The 23,524-nt window shown below is 35.5% G+C and overlaps 1 protein-coding gene across 2 annotated transcripts in view; it reads left to right on the forward strand.

The window, feature by feature from the left end:
- LOC124368800 (paired amphipathic helix protein Sin3a-like) overlaps nucleotides 1–23,524 on the forward strand; it is a 125,926-nt gene that overhangs the window by 15,257 nt on the left and 87,145 nt on the right. For both annotated transcript variants that reach the window (XM_046826181.1, XM_046826182.1), the window contains 2 exons: nucleotides 10,618–10,758; nucleotides 13,317–13,438. In XM_046826181.1, the coding sequence (XP_046682137.1) occupies nucleotides 10,635–10,758; nucleotides 13,317–13,438 (246 nt within the window). In that variant the 5' untranslated portion in view covers nucleotides 10,618–10,634. The remainder of the gene's footprint in view (nucleotides 1–10,617; nucleotides 10,759–13,316; nucleotides 13,439–23,524) is intronic.

Here is a 23,524-nt window from a genome sequence, read left to right on the forward strand (position 1 = left end):
TTGCACCTGGGTGAAATTCCAAAGGCTCCTTTCTAAAGGAATGTTGCTCTTAGTTTAGTAGTTAGTTTAAGGTATTACATATATTGCACTTATTTCTGCATTACCCAAAAAGAGTGTTGAATATGTTCGCTTGTGACTTGAAATACAATGTCTATTGGGTAAAAAACAACATTTTTTCCAATAAATAAACCTCTATACCATTATAAAAGGTAACAATTAATTGTTTATTATAACATTCAAATATTTGTAAAGTTTACAGTTACAAGTTGCAAGTTCGCTTAATTTAACGTCCTCTATTTTCTGTACCAACAAATGGTATAGTAGATGGTTAGTCCTAGAGGGACGGAAAATCAACATGAGATATTTATTCTGTGCCTCACGTGAAATTCTGTCACAATCCTACAAAGTTATTTTAGATTTAACAAGACCCAGTCTAGTATTACTTTTAGTGAATAAAACTTAAATTATATGTTAGGGAAACACAAATAAGCTACACAATCATGTACTAAGTATTGAATAACAATTTTGTTATTCTTATCATTACAGGAAAAAACAGAAATAGTTTGTGCGGTATTTAATATGTACTTTTTCAATTTGAAAGGCTCTTCAAATGAAAGTGACTTTTATGTATCCTAAAAAACATACCAGGAAAGTTCAGAAAGTACATGCCTTTTCCACACTATTGCTCTGCATCCCAATGGAACATTTTCTCCATCACAAAACATTTGACTTTAGTTTTTGTGGATGAGATATGCCATTTTCATTACTATTACCCTGCGTCCCAAAGGAATCGACGTCTTGTTTCCTGAGAAACAGTAGTACTTTTTTCTTTCCATGTCAATACATCCCAGAAAAAGTAATAAAGTGAATTTCAATATGAACTTGAATTAAAACTTTAATTTTAAGTGTTCTCAGTTTTGCTCATCCTTGAGACCATTAAGTATTAATTAATTACCGAGTGCTCTTCTGTAAAAAGAAATATATCTTGTTATTTGCTTCTTTATTTCCTATAATTCTATTAACTTAATTATATCCTAATTTAATGTTTTCCTCCAAGAGTGAGATATGTGTATGATTTCACTGCATTTTTTTTAAGTGCTCCGTAAATTTGCAGGCAGATGTATTATTTGTTACTTTTATTTTATGAAGTCTTGAATGAAAGCCTCCAAAATGTAAGTGTTCGTTTGTTGCAAAGCTTTGGGGAGCAACTTAATTCATGCTCCATATAGTTGGTGAAAATCTGGGAGAGACATGCTGTCTACTAGGTTGTTCTTAGTTCTAAGTTGTATGAAGACATGTTAGAAGTTGTTATTGTAATATAACACTGATTGACGTTGCTACCCATGGGTCTGGGCAATGCTTAGTATATCAGTAAGCAGTATGCAGTGAGCAGTAGCGTGCAATAGGTAAAATATTAAGTGGAGTAGCAATGTTGCTTGATAGTCAATACAGTCAAGCAAACTGGCTTTGTAGTCAATAAAAATGAAGGATGGATAAAGGGCAGGGATTGTGGAGATTAAGGAATTGTTGATACGGGGACCCACCCACGGAAAATTAGAAGATAATTGCCTCCCAGATTTTAAACTACTTTTTGTTTCATTGCATTCATTGAATTATGAATTGAGTACCGATTCTCCTATTTGAAAAAGAAGGTACTTCCATGAACTTAAAGTGTTTTACATAAGGAATTGTTTTAACCTTATTTTGGTCCGTTATACTTCATCTAGACAATAGACAATATGTATATTAACGTAATCTTGGAGATTAGTATTAGCATCAAGTTACAGATTGTTACATTGTACGAGGTCTGTCCAAAAAGTATCCGACCGCTGACCAGTAGGCGGCCGCGGCATAACCGATCGGCTCGAACCGGTTATTGGAGGGGAGGGGCGAGCCTACGCCTTCCCATATTAGGCATTGAATACGATCCGGTCACTCAGTGAGTCACAGCACTCTGTTCCGTGCAGTACTGCTGTGTGTGTGCGTCGCATTTCAATATGACTGAACGTGTTGAGTAGCGCATTTGCATTAAATTTTGCCAAAAACTTGGCCATTCAGCATCAGAGACGATTACTATGATACGGAAAGTTTATGGTGACGTGTCTATGGGCGATACACAATTAAAAGAGTGGTTTAGGCCGGTTTAAAAATGGCCGCATATCAGTGGAGAGTGATGAGCGATCTGGCAGGCCTTCAACGGCCAGAAACGCTGAAAATGTTGAACGTGTTTGTGCAGCAATTAATGAAAACCGTCGATTGACTGTCCGAGAGCTGGAAGAAGATTTAGGAATACCAAAATCGTCAGTTTGTAACATTTTACACGAAGATTTAAAAATGAACGTGTTTCGGCAAAATTTGTTCCTCGGCTGCTGACAGAAGACCAAAAGAACTGTCGACTTGAAATCGCACAGAACAATCTGGATTTGATAAAAAGTGACCCAGGGCTATTAAAAAAATGTTATTACTGGTGATGAGTCATGGGTTTATGGCTACGACCCTGAAACAATGTAGTCAAGTCGAAGCAATGTTAAGACAATGCTGAAAGTTTTTTTTTTTACCAGGACGGCGTTGTTCATCACGAATATACTCCAAGAGGCCAGACAGTGAATAAAGAGTATTATCTTGAGGTCCTAAGGCGGCTACGAGATGCAGTGCGAAGGAAACGACCTGAACTGTGGACAAGCCGTGACTGGATCCTGCACCACGACAACGCGCCAGCTCATTCCTCAAATCTTATTCAGCGTTTTTTGGTCAAACACGACATCAACCAACTACGACAGCCTCCATACAGTCCTGACATAGCTCCTTGTGACTTCTGGCTATTTCCGAAATTAAAAATTCCTTTGAAAGGAAAAAGATTTGACGATGTTGAACAAATAAAACAAAATGTGATGAAGGACCTGTTAGCCATTCCGCAAGTGTGACAACCATATCGTCTGCGTACATTACTATTTGACAGAGTCCTTGCAGATGAGTTGGCAGGTCGTTTGTTAGTAGTAGAAATAATACTGGTCCCAAGACTGAGCCTTGCGGTACCCCTCGCTTTACTTGGAGTAGTTTAGAGTGGACCCTTTCTGTTGTATCACCAGCAGCGTACCGCAGCTCAACGAGTTGTTTTCTGCCACTCAGATAGCTGAAGAACCAGTTTGCTGATTTTCCAGCATGCCCAGGTCTTTCATTTTTCTGATTAGATAGTCATGACTAATGCAATCAAAGGCCTTGGTGAAAAAGGCTAGTAATTGCACAGCCCTCCTCCAGCCTGTCCAGGATGTACTCGACAAGGTGTATCATTGCCATGGTCGTCGATTTGTCCTTAAGGAATCCGTGCTGTTGGTGTGTAAGTAGTTTGTTGTGGTTGAGGTAGTGCAGGAGTTGTTCCATTACAATTATTTTTTGAAAAAGTTAGTATGAGGGAGATTGGGCGGTAGCTACTAATTTCTGTTGTTGGTCCTTTCTTGTATTTGGGTGATTTTTAGTTGGTCAGGGAAGATTCCTTGCTGAAATGATTTATTTACGATGTTTGTCAGTGGTACAGTTAGTTCTTTCTTGCGGTTTTTTGTTAGTATGACGGATATGTCATCTATGCCTGAAGAGGTTTTTGGTTTCAAACTGTCTATGACTTTGTGGACACGGTTTGCTGCTGTTGGTTGAAATTGAAATGTACTATTTGTTATTGGTGCTATGTAATTGGTAATTATTGCTTTGGTTAATGTTGTTGTTTTGATATATGTTTTGTGCTATTGTTGTAAAGTGTTTTTTAAAAGAATTTGCTATTTCTACTGGGTCTTCTATGGTGTTTCCATTGACTTTATATGGTGTATAAGAGTATATATCTTTTGCTGCAATTTTTGCTGTTGTTTTATCCCCGAAGAATTCAACGTGGTATTTTATAGGTTTTTTCATTTCATTAAAAACTATTTCCTTCATGAATACTGGCCAGTGTGCATGACCCTTTACATTGGCTAAGACCACATCCCCTGATTAGAAGTTATGTTCTGAAGTCATTTTGAGTTTGTTTGGTTTCAATAAATATGGAATAGACTTGATTTCTTGTTAGTACACGATGATTTTAGGGATTTGTTAAACTTCTCTGGTCAATTGAAAAACTTGGTCAGTTAATAAAATTGTACTGCGATTTAAGAGATTTGTGTTGATGAAATGTTGTACATGCAGTATGTGGTGTGAGTTGGCTCCGACATCAGCAGCCAGGTTGTCAATACATCAGTTTTGTAAATGTTGTTCTTGACTGCCTAAACGCATAGTACGAAACACAGACATGATTTGATGACACAGTTGAGTTGAGGGAAAAAATGAAAAAAAAGAATTTAAGCATGTCATTTTATTAATTAAATATGTTCTGCTTAATAATCTATTTTTGCGATGATGCAAAAATATTGTGCCAACAACTGGTTTTTGAACCAGGAACCTTCCAGGTGACAAATCAGAGCTCTACCATCTGAGCTATCTGCTTTATTTATCTCGATCAGTAAAACTGCATACTGCCTCAGTCCATTGATTAGCTAGTGAAAAAAAACCTGTTATCAGTGGAAAACCTCATTTATGCCCAGTCCCTATCTCAAAAAAGAAAACGTCACTGATAGCTATCCAATGTTTGTTTACAAACTTTCTTCTTTTTGAAAATAATTGTTTCAGTGTGGTTCTATTTATTAATATATATTTTATAAAACAAGACCAGTACTTGAAGCTTATTTTTTATAGGTTACTTTTTGTTGCAAAATATTGAAGTCTGTATAATAACACTTACTTAGTCTAGAAAACCTGATTACTGAGAACTTCGGAACCATATCAGTCTTGAATTTGAGTAAAGTATCATTAAACGCATTAAAATATTAGAAAACTTATTACAAAATTAAATAGCTGCACACAATTACCACATGTTGAACCACCAAATAACCTGGTCGAACCTAGTTAGTGGAAAATAATTGTTATGGATGAAATAATAGAATACCAATACTGAACAAATAAAATAAATATTTTCACAATTATTAAAGCATTGTATATTTTTAAAATGTACTGAATTCAAATGTAAGTATATATAAAAACAAATTAATTTAATATGCCCCTTTCATAACCATTTTATACATACTAAGCAGTGAACTCAGGAGCTTGGGCTAAAGATTGGAACTTCAATCCCCCGTATCTAGAGTACGCTGGGGCTAAAGACAGGAACTTCAATCCCCTGTATCTAGAGTACGCTACGCTCCAACTCCCAACTGATGCTGTCATCTAATCACTTCCTTAGATTTCTCCCACGATTTTTTAAACTCTGAAGTGTACAGAAAATAGTTACGCATTTTTCCTATAATTTCTATTATATTCTATATGTTTTCACAGGTAAAGAACTTCTTATTATACGTGACCAAAGCTATTTATATATTTGAAGTACTGTCATACTATTTATTTATTATCCAACCCATCAGAGTTCTACCTTTGTTTGTTCGGGTGTGACATGTTGTTTGTGCTCTTGGCTCCTATGCAATGACGTGCTTGTGTTCATTCTCCTCAGTCTGGACTTCATACCGTTTTTGTATCAGTCAGGTATCACTTAATAATATCTTCCAGTGGCAGTCCATACCTTTGTTTGTTCTCTTGGCTCCTATGCAATGACGTGCTTGCGTTCATTCTCCTCGGTCTGGACTTCATACCGTTTTTGTATCAGTCAGGTATCACGTAATAATATCTTTCTGTGGCAGTCCATTGCTGCAAGTTTTTTAATGTATTACGGGTTTTTACACCTTGATAAGAGTTAATTACAATACTAAAAACATAGTGTTATATTTTTGTAACATGCATAACGATTGCAAATGTCAGAAATCCTAATACAGTCCAATCTTGATAATGCGACAGATATGGGACCAGCACACTGTCGGATTACCAAGGAGTCCGGATTACCAAGGGTGACATTTACACAATGCATAAATAATCTATAATCAGTTAGAAACGTGAAAATAAGTAAACACTATACTGTAAGAACAAACCTATTTATTGTACGTGGCAGAGTGTACGTACCTAATTATAGTAGAATGAACAAACTGTACATACATATAACACATAAGTGAAAACTCTTAAAACACCATCTTTACGCTTTAAACAATTCAAAAACAGTTTTTTGCTTATTCTTACTGAAAGATTCTGAGATCACATTCTCCTGGAGATTTTTTAAATGAAGAATTGTTTCATTTTCAACATCACGCTCTTGACAGTAAGTTATAAGGGTAGCAGCTACCAACACAGTGTCATTACAACTGACTTTAAAAGAACTAGCAGCCACCTCGATCTCGTCGCCGTCAGTCTTGCCGCTGTTTGGAGTAGTGGTCTCTTCTATAATCTCATCATCATGTAAGTCGGCATTTAGACCAGCATCTATCAGCCACTTCATTAGATCTTCTTGTGGTATGTCCTCATTTTCTTTCAACATTTTTTTGTTAATAAGTGAACAAGTCGTAGACAGACTATCCAAATAAGTTTCAACATAATCTGTTTCGTTTTCAGTATCGTTTTCAAGTAATGGGTGTGTAGGCCACACGTTTTTCAAAGTCTTGATGATGTTTAATTTCGTAACTTGGTTCCAAGCATAAGCAGAGTTGATGACAGCATCCTGATATTAAATCTCTTCAAAATGTCTAAAATATCATCTGTTGTGTTGCTCACAATGTCCATCAACAAGCGTTTCTTGTAGTGCATTTTCATGGTTTTTATTACATTTTGATCTAGTGGCAGGATCAATGTTGTTGTGCTTTTTGGTGAAAACATTATCTCAATGCTCCCATCTTTGGTTTTAACTGTCATTTCAGTTTCATTATGGTGGCGGGGAGCATTGTCCGACAATAGCAATGCTTTTAATAGCAATTTTTTTCTGTTAAAAACTGGCAGTTTTTTTCGAGCGTGTTGGACTACCGAATGTGTCGGACTACCGAACATGTCGGACTGGCAAATGTCGGATTATCAAGATTGGACTGTATTGTTTCATTGTCATAATATTATTTATAAACAAGTACTTGATCTCACACTTTTTTATTTATTGAACCACTGCCCCTCATTAATGATGAATTTTATTGTGGGCTTTAGGTGCAGAGTATGTTAGTCAGCTCATAACTATCTAGGGGAATAACGATAATGGTGACCAAGAGTAACCCTAAACCTCGGTCATCTTCAGATTACAAAACAGTCAAAACTCTTAAGTAAGGAATTCATATTATGACGAATTTCAGAGACTTTGTGTTGCTCACTCTGCCTGGTCAGCGTTCTCCAGGTATTACCCATTTTGATGCAGATTGTTAGGTAAAGATGTTCACTATTATAATACAAGTTTATTACCGAAAAACTGGGTGTCACCAACTTCACACCATAAACACTCATTGATGAAAAGTTGGTAAAACAATCAGTATAATGGGTTCTTTTTCTTTTGTTTATAATAAATTGTTAGATGGTTTCTGACGACCGTTCATACCGGATGTTCTAAAATTTGTTATTTTTCTTTGAACGCAATCCAATGTGTAATGTTTTATTAATTTATACATTTAAGTTTTCAGAAAATAAATACAGTAGACTCTCACTAATCCGGTAGATATCAGACGACGGTATTGCAGGATTAGTGAAAACGCTGTGTTATTGGAAGGCTATCTATAAAAATGCTTAAAATGTACAAAATGTGTTTTATTACACCAAACACTATTCAAAATTACTATTACAGTACTTGTGTACTAAATTTAAATGAAAGGCATTAAAACATTTTCCTTAAACATACTTTTTACGTATGTAATCATTAGTTTTTATGGGTGCTGTACTACACTAGAAGTAAACATAACCTTAACTTACGGAGCTACGGTAGGTCTATTCCATTGGAGTACAAAAACATTAGATTTTCTTTAGTTTCTTGGCTTGAATAGGCTCTTTTAATACTTTATCTTTAAGCCTCTTTAAAACAAGAATATCACTAGCAGACACTTAATTTTCTTCTGCCCACTTCACAGAAGTTGCAAAGGTATTCATCGCAGCATTATTGCTGATTGTGTAAAGACTGGATGTTTCCTCTCTCCTATTGCCCTCTTCTTTTTCTTCTCTACTCGTCACATCTTCGATTAATTCATCATCTGTCATAATCTGTACACTTTCTTCTTCCTCATCAATCGGCCACTTATTCACATCTTCTGTTGTCAGACTTTGGTTTTACCAACAAGTTTTTCAGAGATCTTATCTTGCAGCTCAGTTATTTCACGATCAACACTTTCTTCGTTGTGATCAGCAGCCAGCATCACTTCCATTTCTTTGTTTTGATCATTGCCTGTTTTGTTATTTTGCTTTTTTTTGTACTCCTCTAACAAAGTCATATCGGGCCACAAGTTACGCCGTAAACAAATAGTGGTTTTTGCTGCTAGATTTTCCCAAAGATTTGCTAGTGAAAAACATCTTATATGTTTGTATTGTTTAATGACTGGATCACACTGTCTTATTTTGGCAAACTTGTGTTAAGTAAAGCTTTTTTGTAGAGTATTTTGACTGTCTGAATAACGTTCTGGTCCATGGGTTGTAGAGGAGGTGTAACGTTTGGCGGCAAAAACATGACACAGATACAAGCATTTTTTAATTCATCTTCTTCTGGATGAGCGGGACAATTATTCAAAATAAGCAGTTTACTTTTTAAGAAAAGTTTTCACTGATGGCACGAATATTTCATGAAGCAATTCCTTGAACAATGACTGGATCCTCCATCCCTTGCATGCATTTTGTAATTAACTGCTGGCAGGTTGATATTTTAAAGACCCTGGGGTTTTTTTATGTACCGATCACCAATAACTTCAATTGATGTGTGCCACTTACATTTGAACAGGGCATAAATGTAATTCTGTCCTTGGTCAGTTTTTGTCCCAGATCACTCGTTTCAGCACAGTGAACAAATGTCTTCTTGGGAAAAAGCCGGTAAAATAAACCACTCATCTGCGTTGTAGACTTGATTTGGGAGATAGGTCTAGTTCCTCTATGATTTGCTTAAACTTTTCCTTGAATAGTTCGACTGTAGCAACATCACATGATAGTTTTTTGCCTGTCGTACTTAACAACGCTTTTTAAAATTTTTCTAACCATCCTTCACTTGCTTTGAAATTGATTTTCTCCATTATTTTCTCATAGAATACCTTTGCCTTTTCTTTAAGAATCTCCCCTGAAATTGGTGTATGCCTGTTTTGTTATTGAAGAAACCAAGCATATAGGCTATCCTCAACCTGAGGAAATTCACCCTTTTTTTTAACATTTTCCAGGCACTTTTCACATTGTCACTGCTTATGAATAAAAACTTAATCTTTTCACTATTCTTATGTATTGTTGCACGACATATCCTATTCATTGGCGAGGTTAGCAAGCTTATCTCCTTTATCAATTCTCTTTAAAATCTCGTTCTTCTGAAGCAGAGTTAAGGTTTTATGTTTTCGTTTACAATGAGACATTTCTCACTTACTCTCTTGAAATATAAATTAAATGAAAACTATAACACTAAGTACAGGAGCAATAACACAAATAACACTGGGACTGTTAAAGTGAACAGCGAGTAAACCATGAGATATGAGCGATCCTAGATTGTTGTTAACAGTTTTCAGTAATGTGTCCCAACTTGAATATATGCTCGTCAAAATATCATCGGTTACTAGTGTGCCGATCTGGTACAGTGCCACATTATGGAGGGTCTGTTTATTACTTACCAGGTTAGATGTATTGTATTTATGAAATCTTCCTCCATAGCATAATAATTTTGTATTTATTAAAAGTATAAGTATCTCTGTGAAGTGAAGTTGGTAGTAGAGTCAACAATGCACAGTAGACTGCTGTGCACTCCTTATACTACGATAAGTAAAACTGTGAAATATTTAAAGATGGATAAGTTGATGACCAGGATGAAGTGGCCAAGGATGCTCCCTATAAAGATCTTGTTGAGTTGGTTGATCTAATCATTCGAGACAATTGAAGGTTTACAGCTTACTATCAATGATGGATAATTTGAAAAAATATAAAGATTTTGGACATTTTTCATCGTTATGTTATAAAAACTACAAAAAAACAAAACACTATCTGTATTGAGAACTGCCTTCTTCATCTTCAGGAGTAAAAAATTAAGATAAGCAGTTGGACATATAAAAAAATTAATAAAAAATATGGTAAGGGACATGCCAGTCATACTTGATAGAGAAAGTGTGTAAAATATTGATTTTTTTTATCTAAAACTCAACATCAGTTAGGAGAACAAACAAATTTTGTTTGTGATACAAGAATATGAATGTTTCACCACAACATACTTCAACAAGAATATTTCTATGCATCATACCAGATAGGGACATTGTTTTAATATCATACTATTTCTTGAAATTTTTAAGAAAAAGAATGTTTCACCAAACTGTACCTGCGCAAGAATGTTTTACCTCCCCATATAAGAACAAAGATTTTGAACCATTACCATAGCAGAAAACTTATGCTCAATCATGTCATATATACCAGAACAGCATACCACACCATACTGGAGGAGCACACTATGTCCAGCTGTTTATATATATAGAACAGTGTGTTGTGCTACCCAAGTGTATTTATTAACTGCTGTGTTGTTTACAGGTCAGATGTGATTTGCAATGAAACGTCGTGCAGAGGAGACTGTGAAAACAGCTGACACTAGTGGAGGGTATCCCCATTCCTCGAGTCCCCTGTCTCCACCACCACCACGCCACCCTCCTCGCACCCTCACCAGTAATCAAGGTTAGTACTAGCCAAGTCAAAACAATGGCATCTTAGCACTTACGACATTCTAAAAAAGTTTTATGGCTACACCAATTTCTTACCCTTTGAACAGCAACAACGCAACAGCCATATTTTTATATTTATCTTAAAGCAATATGAACATATATATTGCTATTAATTGTTTCTATTAACCCATTGCGGATCATATTGTTTTCAAAGTCAAAGTCAAAATGTTCTTTATTCATATACATCAAGTACAGAGATAGTGTCAAAAATTAATAAACCTAATTGGTGACATAAAACATTTAGAGTAGAATATTAAATGTCCAGGGTTGGTCATTTGGTAAAATTCTTTAAGTGTGTAGATGGCCTGGTGTGAGAGCAGTTTATGGAGTTCAGTCTTTAGCTGTTTCCCCTTCTTCGTTCTTATTTCTATCGGTAGACAGTTGCTCAGCTTTCTTCCTATGTAGGATGGTTTTTTTTCATACTGTGCTAAGTGGTGAATGGGCAGTGGATACATAGTTGAGTTGCGGGTGTTGTAGTAGTGCAGGTCTTCAAGCCTTGATAGGTATTCTCTGTCAACATATAAAATAACTTCTTGTATGTAGAGAGCGGTCACGGTCAAGATCTTTAATGTTGCAAAGACCTTTCTGCAGCTTTCCCGGAAATGAAGGTTTGCAAGTATTCTTATTGCTTTTTTTTTTGAAGGATTAGAATTCTGGTCATGTTAGCATTTGATGTCCCTCCCCATACAGCTAGACCGTATCTTATATGTGCCTCAAATAGAGCAAAATAGGCAGTACGTGCTGTAGTCAGATCACCAATTTCTTTAACCTGTTTGAGTGCATATAGGCTTGAGTTTAGTCTATTGCATAGCTGGTCAATATGGGGTGTCCAGGATAAGCTTGAGTCAATTGTAATTCCGAGGAATTTGGTTTGTTCAACCAAGTTAACTTCTGGTGAGCAATTAATTTGTCCTGTTCTTCTCCCAAACCCTAATTGGGTAGTTTTAGAGGGGTTAACCACTAAGTCATTTCCATCACAATATTGATATGCCATGTTGACCGCAATAAAAGCATTTACACTAAGGTTTTCAGGTGTATTGTTGTCAAGGATTAAGGTTGTATCGTCAGCGTACATCAAAGTTTTAGTATATTCATGTAAGTATTCTGGAAGGTCATTAATAAAAAGAATAAAAAGCACTGGACCCAGCACGGATCCCTGTGGGATCCCTCTATGTATAGGATGGGGTTGTGATCGGAATGCTTTAGTCACCCCTTTTTCAGTAGACTTTAGTTCGACTATTTGACTATTTTGGCGCGTTTTGGCGCACGGGCACGAATTAATTTACGGTCAGCGGCCGAACGAACAGCAATGGTGCGCCACATCGTATCGCTCGCCATTGTTTACTCACTTCATATCTACGTTGAACTGGATTCCGGTTTATAAAAGTTTAATATCTTCATCTATATTCTTAAAAACAAAATAATTAAATACAATATATTGCTTATGAACTATTATAATATTTTCAAGCTCATATTATTTTTATTTTTCAAGCTCTTAGATTTCCCTAGTTTTCCATTATCTAGTGTAATGTGTGATGTAGATGGAAAATTCAGCTGTGAAGGTATTCATTCAGATGGAACATGGGCCTGCTGGGGTATCCGTGATGTAGGAACGATAACACGCGAGCAAGGTTCCGGGGTGGCAGGGATGATGTCTGAATCATAGTCTAAATAAAGCGGCTCGGGCGAAGCGATTACAACATCCGGGCCATTGTCTAGACTAAATTTTCCAACATGTACGTCTGCGTCGTTCAGTTCTGTGTAACTAACCTCAAAGTCGCTTGCTTCATTCGTGCAACGGCGTGGACATAAGCGCACTATATCTTCATTGTCACTGTCTAGGCCACTACTCTCACTAACACTCTAATAAATATCGATCAAGTTCAGACGATCGTAATTTTTCCATTTCGATCAGCACATATTATGACACGCAAATTATACCATAAAATGCGGTACTAGTTACTATTATAATAACAGCTGAGGAAAACAACCAATCAGAAGCGCTAAAAAGCAGAGAGTAAACTCACATGAATGATTTTTCAACTTTAACATGCAAATGTGATCTGTAGGATATATACCTGAGCTCGTCATCGTGCCGTTAGGCCCGGCCACTGCGTGATGAGCATAGCTCGTCAGTGATCCGCAATGGGTTAATGCCATACCTCAACGCTATTTAGAAGAGAATTGTTTTAGTTCTAATCACATCCACTATGTCTCAAAGGCTGTTGTGTGACTAATGTGTAACACTACTGGATGGACCAGGTAGCTCCTGCCAAAAAATAGGATTAGTGTATCATATTTACCTTCTAATCACGTCCGTTATGTCTCGGAAGCTATTATGTGAGTAATGTAATGAGTAACACTACTGGTCAGACCAGCTAAGTTTATACCATTTAGTTTTAAATTTCATAATTTTATCTGTATAATAGTTGTTTCTTTATTTATAATAACATACCCAATAGCGTATATGTTGAATTATGATGTATTATTTATTATTTGTTTGTGTTACAGTTGGCCAGTCCGCGTATGCGCCCGCTATAAAAACTACAAGTGAGCTTCGAAGTGTACCAAGTCAACCACCAGGTTTCTCCACGTTTCCTACTACAATGCCTACTGTTGCGCCATCTATAAAGGTAAAATTTAATTTTCTGAGTAAATGAACTGACATTTCGGTTTCAGTTGGAAAAATTATGAAATGTTATGAGCAAAGAAACTACAGTAATGAGTAAAAAACAAGGAAGCTGGGCTAACCTATGTAATCATTTATAATTAAGAGATTCCCCTGCATAATCTTGTGTTGTGTGCACTGTAACACAAGCAATGGAATGACTTGTAAGAGGATTTTAGTAAGTAGTCTTGCATAACAAGATTCTTCGGTTTCTTTCCAAGAAAATAACACGTAACAGTTTTTTGCAAACTTATTCACTATGACAGTTCCGACGTAGCTTATTATCAGTGAAGATTCCTAAGCAGCTTCAACACCTGCAGCATATCTCCTATTAGGTCTTTTTAAAGTCTACTCTATAAGTCACAAAACAGGTTTCTTGCTCCCTACTATAAAAAATGCATTGTACGCGTATTAACATAATTTTGTGTATAATTACATAAATAATGAATAAATACAGCTGTGAGAGATATTGTCACTTCTCCAATGGATCCTGTCTGCTTACATAATCCCAAATCAGTATTCAATAACCACCGCCAGTCAAACTTCTAACAATCATGATGTTCAGTTCTAGAATGTCAAGGGGTAAAAGTTCCTAAATCTGACTTTTTTGTTGAAATAACAAAATTTTGAATGTAAATTTAATGAGCTTTTTTTGTAATTAAAAGCCAAAATATTATATTATATCTATTTATTAATAAGGCAACATGAAGAGCAAACATTATTGTAAACAAACTCAAACACGCTAACAACTATAGTTTTTCTTTAGTTTATCAAGTTATGTTTTATTTATTTATTTATGAATGGAACAACCATTTTGCAACAATATATAAATGACAATAAACATATTAAATACAACAAAAATAATGTGAAACACAATAAGGTCGAGTACAACAATTCTAAGAATAAAAACCAATCACAATGTTAATAAAATATTGACATTTAAAGCACCTGTTATATAAGATACTATGTAATGTCAACTACAATAAAACACATTTACTCTACTGAAGTACATTTGATTCAATACTTGCAACTAGGAAACATTGAGTAAGCTTACTATCTTTTGATTCAAAATCCAACTTCTAGGGAAATTGAGTAGGCTTACTACATCTTGATTCAACTTTTGCAACTAGGAGACATTGACATTGAGTAGCCTTACTATTTCGATTCAACACTTGAAACTAGGAAACATTGAGTAGGCTTACTATCTTTTGATTCAAAATCCAACTTCTAGGGAAATTGAGTAGGCTTACTACATCTTGATTCAACTTTTGCAACTAGGAGACATTGACATTGAGTAGCCTTAACTATTTCGATTCAACACTTGAAACTAGGAAACATTGAGTAGGCTTACTATCTTTTGATTCAAAATCCAACTTCTAGGGAAATTGAGTAGGCTTACTACATCTTGATTCAACTTTTGCAACTAGGAGACATTGACATTGAGTAGCCTTAACTATTTCGATTCAACACTTGAAACTATGAAACATTGAGTAGGCTTACTATCTTTTGATTCAAAATCCACCTTCTAGGGAAATTGAGTAGGCTTACTACATCTTGATTCAAATTTTGCAACTAGGAGACATTGACATTGAGTAGCCTTACTATTTCGATTCAACACTTGAAACTAGGAAATATTGAGTAGGCTTACTATCTTTTGATTCAACATTTGCCATTATTAAATATCTAGAAGGTATACTGTCACTTGATTCATAATTTGCAACTAGGAAACATTGAGTAGGCTTACTATCTCTTGATTACATTTTTGAAACTAGGAAACATTGAGTAGACTTACTATCTCTTGATTAAATGTTTGCAACTAGGAAACATTGAGTAGGCTTTCTATCTCTTGATTCAACTCTTGTAACTAGGAAACATTTTAAGAGTTGTGTCACGCCCACACTAGTGTCATTAACAAAAGTGCCTAATTATACCTAGTATGTATAATAATTGTGTGTCAAACTATCATTACTTGTATTAAAATTAGAAGAGGGTGTATGGTTTTTGTTATAAAATCCATAGTTCCTATTTAACAGAGGTGTGTGTCAAGCCCATGATTTGAAACAAAATTTTATGTTATGTTAAACACAAAACATCAACAAAACCAGTATTATACAATAAAGAAGGTGACACACATTCATGAGCAAATTTCCTCTTATCCTGGTGATACAGCGTGTGCTTTAAAGACAATAGAAATGGTTTTCATAATAACTTTCAAATAGAATCTAATTCAAACTGAGTTTTCCAGTTCCAATGATTGTCAGTTTATCATAACATACAACATTTTCCAATACCATTTTTTAGTGGAATTGTACAAAAATCAAACTCTCAACTGACCTAAAAAAAGATTTCATAATGTTTGATTGCTGTGTCAAAAGATTGTCAAGCCTCCGAAATTCAAAATTGATTTCTTTTCTTTAGAATCAACATAATGCCTTATGCTAAATTTAGAAATCAACAATAATATATATATATATATATATATATATATATATATATATATATATATATATATATTTAACCCTAGAACTGGCGGTCATTTCATCCTGTAGTGTCGGGCTGTTTTGGAGCTTCGCGCAAGGTTTTTTTTAAAAAAATTATTAAAAATATAAAATAAAAGCAATATAAATAAGAGTATATATTTTTGTGTTCAGAATTAAACGTAGAATTGCACTATATTGTAAAATTAACCATAAAAAATTTTCTAATTAACACTTTTTTTAATCAAATATAAAATTTACGAAAAATTTTTCTTAAATTTGGGGGGGACCATACCTAGCAAATGAAGTTATAGTGAGAAATATTTATAAGTGAGATAGCCATTCTGTGTCAAATTTTATCTAGTTTCAGAAAAACATAAACATTATACACATTTATGAAAGCATCATAAAGCTATAGAACAAAAAGCAGCGATGCGTATAAATTTTGAAAATCGGGTGTACAAGTAAGACTTTGGTAAAACAAGTTTTGCTAATACATTTATCTATGAATACATGTTATATTGCATATTTTATTACTTAGAATAAAATAAAAAAATACAGTACTAATAAAATAATTACCATAAATTATTTTTTGAAAAGTAAAAAAAAGTTGCATTTTGCCATTATTCAAAAATTTTGCAAAAAATTTTCATTCAGCAAAATATAAAATCGTTTCTAAAGCTTGTACTATATCAAAATTTATAAATTTATGGTTTATGAGTAATAGGAAATATTATGTAGTTAGAAAACTATAAATATAACTAAATATATGGAAAAATTTATTATAGAATAACCCAAACAGTTATTATATATAACCAAAGAAATTACAGGAAATATATATTTTATTGTGAAAACTATCTATTTACCAAAAATAAATAGTTACTTCAGAGCTAAAAGAGTGCTATAAATAACGTTTAGTAAGTGAAAACAATAACAAACTATGTGAAATGAATTTTAGCCAAGTAATTTTGCCATAGCCTACACAAAGCCGGTAATTTCTCAAACATATTTCAGTAAATAGAAATTGATTTATTCTAAAATATATATGTTTACACTACTACGACATCAAGCAACACACTACACATTAAATACGATACTAAAACACGCGTAAAACTATTAAAACTTACAAATATCCACAGCTCGGCACGAAAGTGATACAGAACGGCAGCGGCAATATGGCGGTCACAATAAACGGCGTCGCGTTTTCTTTTACGTTCAAAATAACAAGCTTGCTACGTCATAACCATAATACAAAGAGGAATAAAACTCATCTGTTCCCTAGCATTTTTCTTCCCGAATCCAATGGTGCATGAATGATATCGATACGTTACCGGAGTATATTGTAAAAAGTAATTATACGAGGGAATGTTTGACCGACAAAATTTTGACGGTTAACACTACAGAAGCGGCATTGACCGACAAAATTATGTCGATTAACAGTTCTAGGGTTAATAAGTTTTTTGCATGCAAATAATGAATGTCATTCTTGTAAATTGTAAATATTGCTGTCGTACATACATTGATTAACTGATTTGTTAGATTAACTTTATTCATAACAAGCTACTTTAACCCTCCCAGTGGCAACTACTTTTTCTCCAAGTGGCGGGACTTTTTCTCACATTTTGTATTGTATCAATATATACATATTTTTAGCTCTAAAAATTATATAATTATGACATGTTATATATCAAATTAAACTGCACAAAACACACAATGTATCAATGTTAAAATAGTTTACTTACCTTAGTTTAGTTGAAAAGTAGATGAGTTGAAAAACCAAAATATTTTTTTGAAAATTTTTATTTTTATTTTTGCTTCAATTATGAATTTAAAAAATAGCAAAATAAACTATTCATGATAGCAGTTTGTTCTAAATTTAATTTCAATTTGAAAAAACACACAGTTTGAATGAACTAAAAAAAAAACACTAACACTAATTATATAAAAACAACTATGCACACCAGTTTTTTTGACATTTTAGTCTGTATCTGAGGCATCTTCTTTCCTCCTCTTTCTTCCAGGCCTTAGAGGCCTCCAATAATGTTCCAAGTAAGGAAAGCACTCTCTGTGAACTCCACAATTGCAGGCTGGACACCAAAAGTGGCTTTTACCTCTTTTTTTGTGGGTCCACATAAAGCACATAGTCTTTTTTTCTTTTTTGTTCTTTTTTTTTAAGCCTCAGCTTTAAGCTATGACGGCTTCATTGAACACTGGCTATTTTATGTTTATTCCTGATGGGCCCTCCCCGGGATTTGAACCCGTAATCTCTCAGTTAGAGAGCCGAGACTATATCCATTAGTCTACCGAGGAGGACAACACATAGTCTTTCTTTGCATCCAGCCGCGACTGTTCTATTACCGCGACTGGCCAAGGGCGTTTAAAATCGGCATACAGTAAACAAAACGTATAGCCAGTACAATAAAATACTATATGAAATTAAAACATTGGAATCTGTTCTTTCTATCCATACCACTTCAGCGCGGATACGTCGCGGAATGTTTTTATAAACCGCTTAACAAAAAAAGGCTTACGTAAATAGACGCTGCAGCGTCTTTGCCACTGGTAATAGAAAATAAATAGACGCTGCAGCGTCTTTCACCACTCGGAGGGTTAATATAGAGAGAAGTGAATTCTTCAATAGAAAAAGAGCTTTGTTAATCAAGAAATCTTTTTACACATTTTGTACCTTTTGGCCTTTTTTGGATTTTATATTATTATTAGGTATGCATTTAAAAACTTATTTCCTTTATAAGTAGGCTTTAAAAAACCGTAGTCTATTAGCCAAGTTGACTTAATTTTTGTTCTAGTATTTTAAGGATGAGCAGTTATCCTTACTACAATTCTTTCTAAAACAAATAATTAGTTATCAAAACGGGTGTAAAAATTGGTTAAATAGCAGCATTTCCAATCAAAAACCAGTATTAAAGATTGACTGAAGAAATAAAGTAAGGCCATACTTCTATTGAAGAAGTAACAAGAACGCCTTTTGCATAAGAGCAGAAATAAAAAACAAGGGGTATTAGATTTCCACATTTTTAATCTAAATACAGGGTGGCCACCTGACCGGGACAACTGGGAATAAGCCGGGAATTTTTCTGAGTACCTGGAAAATTACAAAAAAATTTTCCGTCTCCAACAACCTATAAAATCAAGACATAATTTGACAGCTTCTTGAATCAAGAATTTATTAATCTCAAAACATCGTATTATACGCAACGTGGATTGTAAAATTGTGAATGAAGATCGACATACGGTGGGAGTGGTCGATCACATATGACCGAGTGGTCTAAGACATTGGACTTTGAGTCTGAGTTAGAGATAGCGCAACTTCGAATCCTCTCTGTGACCGTTGCACTTTTTTTATCAGTACCATCGACCTTGTACTTTATCGACTCTCCCCCTTATTCTGTTTGATAAGATCCTCGCACATGCCAGTGGCCAATGAGGACGGGCAGAATAAGGCATAGAACGAGATTGTCTTCTCCTTGAAAAAAAAAAAAATGTTCGCAAGCTTCATCTGAGGGTTGCCTTCAACAGTGTAGTGGAGTTTATCTTAGTATCTTATCTTACGTGGTTAGTTCTACTCCTGTGCCGCGGCAAGCTCCCTCCCTCCCCCCCCCCAAAAAAAAAGATGTAACAATGCATTGGACAATTTTAAATCGGCTGACTGCTCCCGACTTCGCCACTAAACGAGCGATACACATTAAGCGTTAAAGCGGCAGGGTGGTAGTGACCACGATACCAACAGGTTTTATGTATTTAAGTATTATTCAGTAGTCGAAGTGGGGCTATAAAAAGGCTTAATAGTTCGGTTTGTTGAATAATATATGTTTGACGGTTTGAGATACCCGGTTTTTTTTTAGTGCACCAGAATTTTAGTTGGATTTTTACCAGGCCTGATACCTTTTGGAGAAGAAATAGTGGGTAAGGTATAAATGGCGGACAAGTAACGCCAAGAAAAGCGAGTTTGTGCCCGACATGTTGCACAGCAATTACAGAATGGGCTGAGGGCTGAGCGGCAGGTAAAACATCTATTACCTAGAATTGGCGGCAGATAAGCGGCATGTGTGGAACCGCCCTACCGTTCATGTCTGTCGTGAGTGTTCCCCATAGGTACAACACATACATTAAACTTTTAAGTCGTCACTGATCCAACGCTCACTGCTTACCACTCATATTGCGGCCGAGATCTTGGTTGGTTTATGAATTATTGCTCCTCGTTCATGTTCCGATTGGGCATCGGATTACATAAGTTAAAACAAAGAAAGTGATGTTATATTTTGATACCACGGTCACATCCAAACCTCGACTCAACCTGCGTTTACACTGGCAGAAAATTGCAAGTTTTGTGTCTGACTGTAAAAATCGTGTCTCGAGTGCAAGAGCTCTAGTGAGCGCTGCAGCAACTAGCGACGGACAGTTGTTTGCAAGAACTGGAGATCAGTCTCGACTATTAAAATTTCAATTATAAACATTGCCGAGATATCACTGCCGTGTGTGAACAGGCTTCGTATTGACTCCCGGAACAACAAGCGATACAACTGTAGCAAGTTGTATTAGTGCCTGCTATAATTCTCATGAGTAAAATTGTTTATCTTGTTCACATTATACGCCAGTAGTTGTGCAAATTTTCTCGCAACTTTACTTGCCAATGTAAACGTAGCTTATGTTGTCGCCAGTATACAAACGGACAGCCGACCGAATCAAACAGGCATGTCAATTTCGTCGTCAGAGCGGAATTGGTTGGACGACGGCTGGAAATCCCATAAGTTCTCCAATTAACTATTTATCTGAACGACTTCCCCGCACACGTGTTCGATCGGTCGGACGATTTGAACTGTTCACACCAAATAGTCCAACGTGTATAAGGAGCCTTATGTCATGTTGTTCCGTAGTCCATGACTATAATATAACGAACATGTGACGAACCAGAGTTTCGTGCGTTTATTTACTTTGTAGTTGTGTTTTGTCATGATGGGGTGATTCTACTCTTGCATTATATTAAAGGCTGACATAAAATATTTAGGAGCCAGTAATTGATGACGTGCTCGTATTCTTGGTGGAACTGTAGAAGGTATTGTTCTGTACTGGTGTATATATACTTATTCAATAGATCGTGAACTAACTGCACTTCGGTTAACTTCCGTGGCAAATCACTTTCTGATGCATTCTTCATGTATTGGCCGTCAATGGGATATATATTGAGAGCCACAATACTTTCGTGGGACTCTAACCAGGGACTCCGGGAAACACACGTGAATTTTTATAGTGTCTCTTGAATTTTTAGTAGAGATGGATCTTTTATGATACTTCATACCGCGGCTCTTTCTACTCGATTACGATACTAACAGAAGTGCTTAAATACGCTTGAAAAATCACGAGTATTTCACTAGTATTTATTCACAATATACTACTCATATGGGGAAGCTGAATCTCGAATCCAAACAATTCTATACCTGGGTGACTACTGATCGGGAGTACGCAAATTCCGATTGCTTCGAAGTACGTTCATCGCAGATATCTGACCCGCAATGCTGGACTGTAGTCTGCCCCATGGTAGCGCTGTGTTGTTATTTATTTGTTGTCTTTGTTTATTCTGTACTGAATATATGTATTTTCCAAACGTCACAGAAAAGAGTTATTAGATATATACACGATGATTCATCAACACATTGAGAAACACAGGGATAAAAACTAAGGAGCTTGAAATGGGTAATAGCGATAAGTCGTCACTGAATTTCTCGCATATCGCTAGCGACAAAATGCTAGAGCACCGCAAGCTTTGTGTCATTTCTTGCAAATACAGCTGGTGACAAACCGTTACCGTTGAACTCGGCGTAAGGTTTAAATACAGTATTACAATTGTTTATTTGGTTTGAAAATTGACTAGAGAATCGGAAATTTTTGACCGGGAAAACCAGGAATTTGAAAAGAGGTTTTGAGTGGCCATCTTGAAATACCACACTCTTAACTTAAATCAGCTGATCTCATTTCACCTACCTAGCTAGGTAAATATAACCTTTTTGAATAACTCCATTTATGATGGTAGAAGACAAATAACATTCTGCTCAGAGACATCCAACTTCCTTGTCAAATGATCATGCATAACAAGAAACTAAGAACGTTCTCCTCAGAGACAACCAACTTCCATTACAAATGATAATGCACAGCAAAAAGTCAAAGTACTTTCTGCTCAGAGTCAGCTAGCTTCCATGACAAATGATCATGGACAGCAAAAAGACAAAGAACGTTCAGGTCAGAGAGCCATTTTCCATGACAAATGATCATGTAAATAATCCCAACAATTAATCAATACACTAACTGCTCAAGTACAGCTAGCTTCCCAGTAAAATGATTATGCACAACAAGAGGACTAATCACTTACTGCTCAGAGACGGACAACTACCATGACAAATGATAATGCTCAATAAGAAAACAAACTACTTTCTGCTCAGAGACAGCTAACTTCCATTTAAATGATCATGCACAAGAGGACAAAGCACTTACTGCTCAGAATCAGCCAACTTCCATTCAAATGGTCATCCACAACAAAAATACAAAGGTCTTTCTGCTCAGAAACTAGCCTCCATAAAAACATTATCATGCACAGCAAAAAGACAAATCACTTTCTGCTTACAGACAGCTCATCACAAATGCTCATCCATAATAAGAGAACAAAGTACTTTTTGCTCATAGGCTTCCATGACTAATGATCATACACAGCAAGTAGTCAAAGCTGCTCAAAAATACAGCTAGTTTCTCAGTAAAATGATTAGGAAAAAGTACTTTCTGCTCAGAGTCAGCCGATTTCCATGTCAAATGGTCATGCACAACAAGAGGACAAATCACTTTCTGCTTAGATACAGACAGCTTCCATGGTTATCCAAAACCACCATGGTTTATTCAAATGGTTATCCACAACAAATGATCATGCAAAATAATAAAACAAAAAGTACTTTCTGCTCAAAGAGAGCCAGTTGCCATGACAAATGATTATGCACAACAAGAAGATAAGGAACGTTGTGTTGATATACAGCCAGCTTCCCTGACAAATTATCATGCACAATAATAAGACAATGTACTTTCTGCTTTGAGACAGCCAGCTTCCCTGACAAGCGATCATGCACAATAATAAAACAAACCACTTTCTGTTCAGAGACAGCCAGCTTTTACTCAAATTAACATGCACAACAAGAAGACAAGGATCCTTCTGGTCAGAGACAACTAATTTCCATGTCAAATGGTAATGCTAAATAAGAGGACAAATCACTCTCTGCTCAGAGACAGCCAGCTTCCATGACAAATAATAATGCACAATGTTAAAACAAAAAGTACTTTCTGCTCAGAGAGAGCCAGTTGCCATGACAGATGATTATGCACAACAAGAAGATAAGGAACGTTCTGTTGATAGACAGCCAGCTTGCATGCCAAATGATTATACACAACAAGAAAACAATGTACTTTTTGCTTAGAGACAGCCAGCTTCCCTGACAAATGATCATGCACAATAATGATATAAATATGTTCATAGACAACCAGCTTCCATGAATAATGATCATGTACTTCAAGAGGGA

This window comes from Homalodisca vitripennis, chromosome X, assembly GCF_021130785.1.
Source record: "Homalodisca vitripennis isolate AUS2020 chromosome X, UT_GWSS_2.1, whole genome shotgun sequence".
Classification (NCBI taxonomy): Eukaryota; Metazoa; Arthropoda; class Insecta; order Hemiptera; family Cicadellidae; genus Homalodisca; species Homalodisca vitripennis.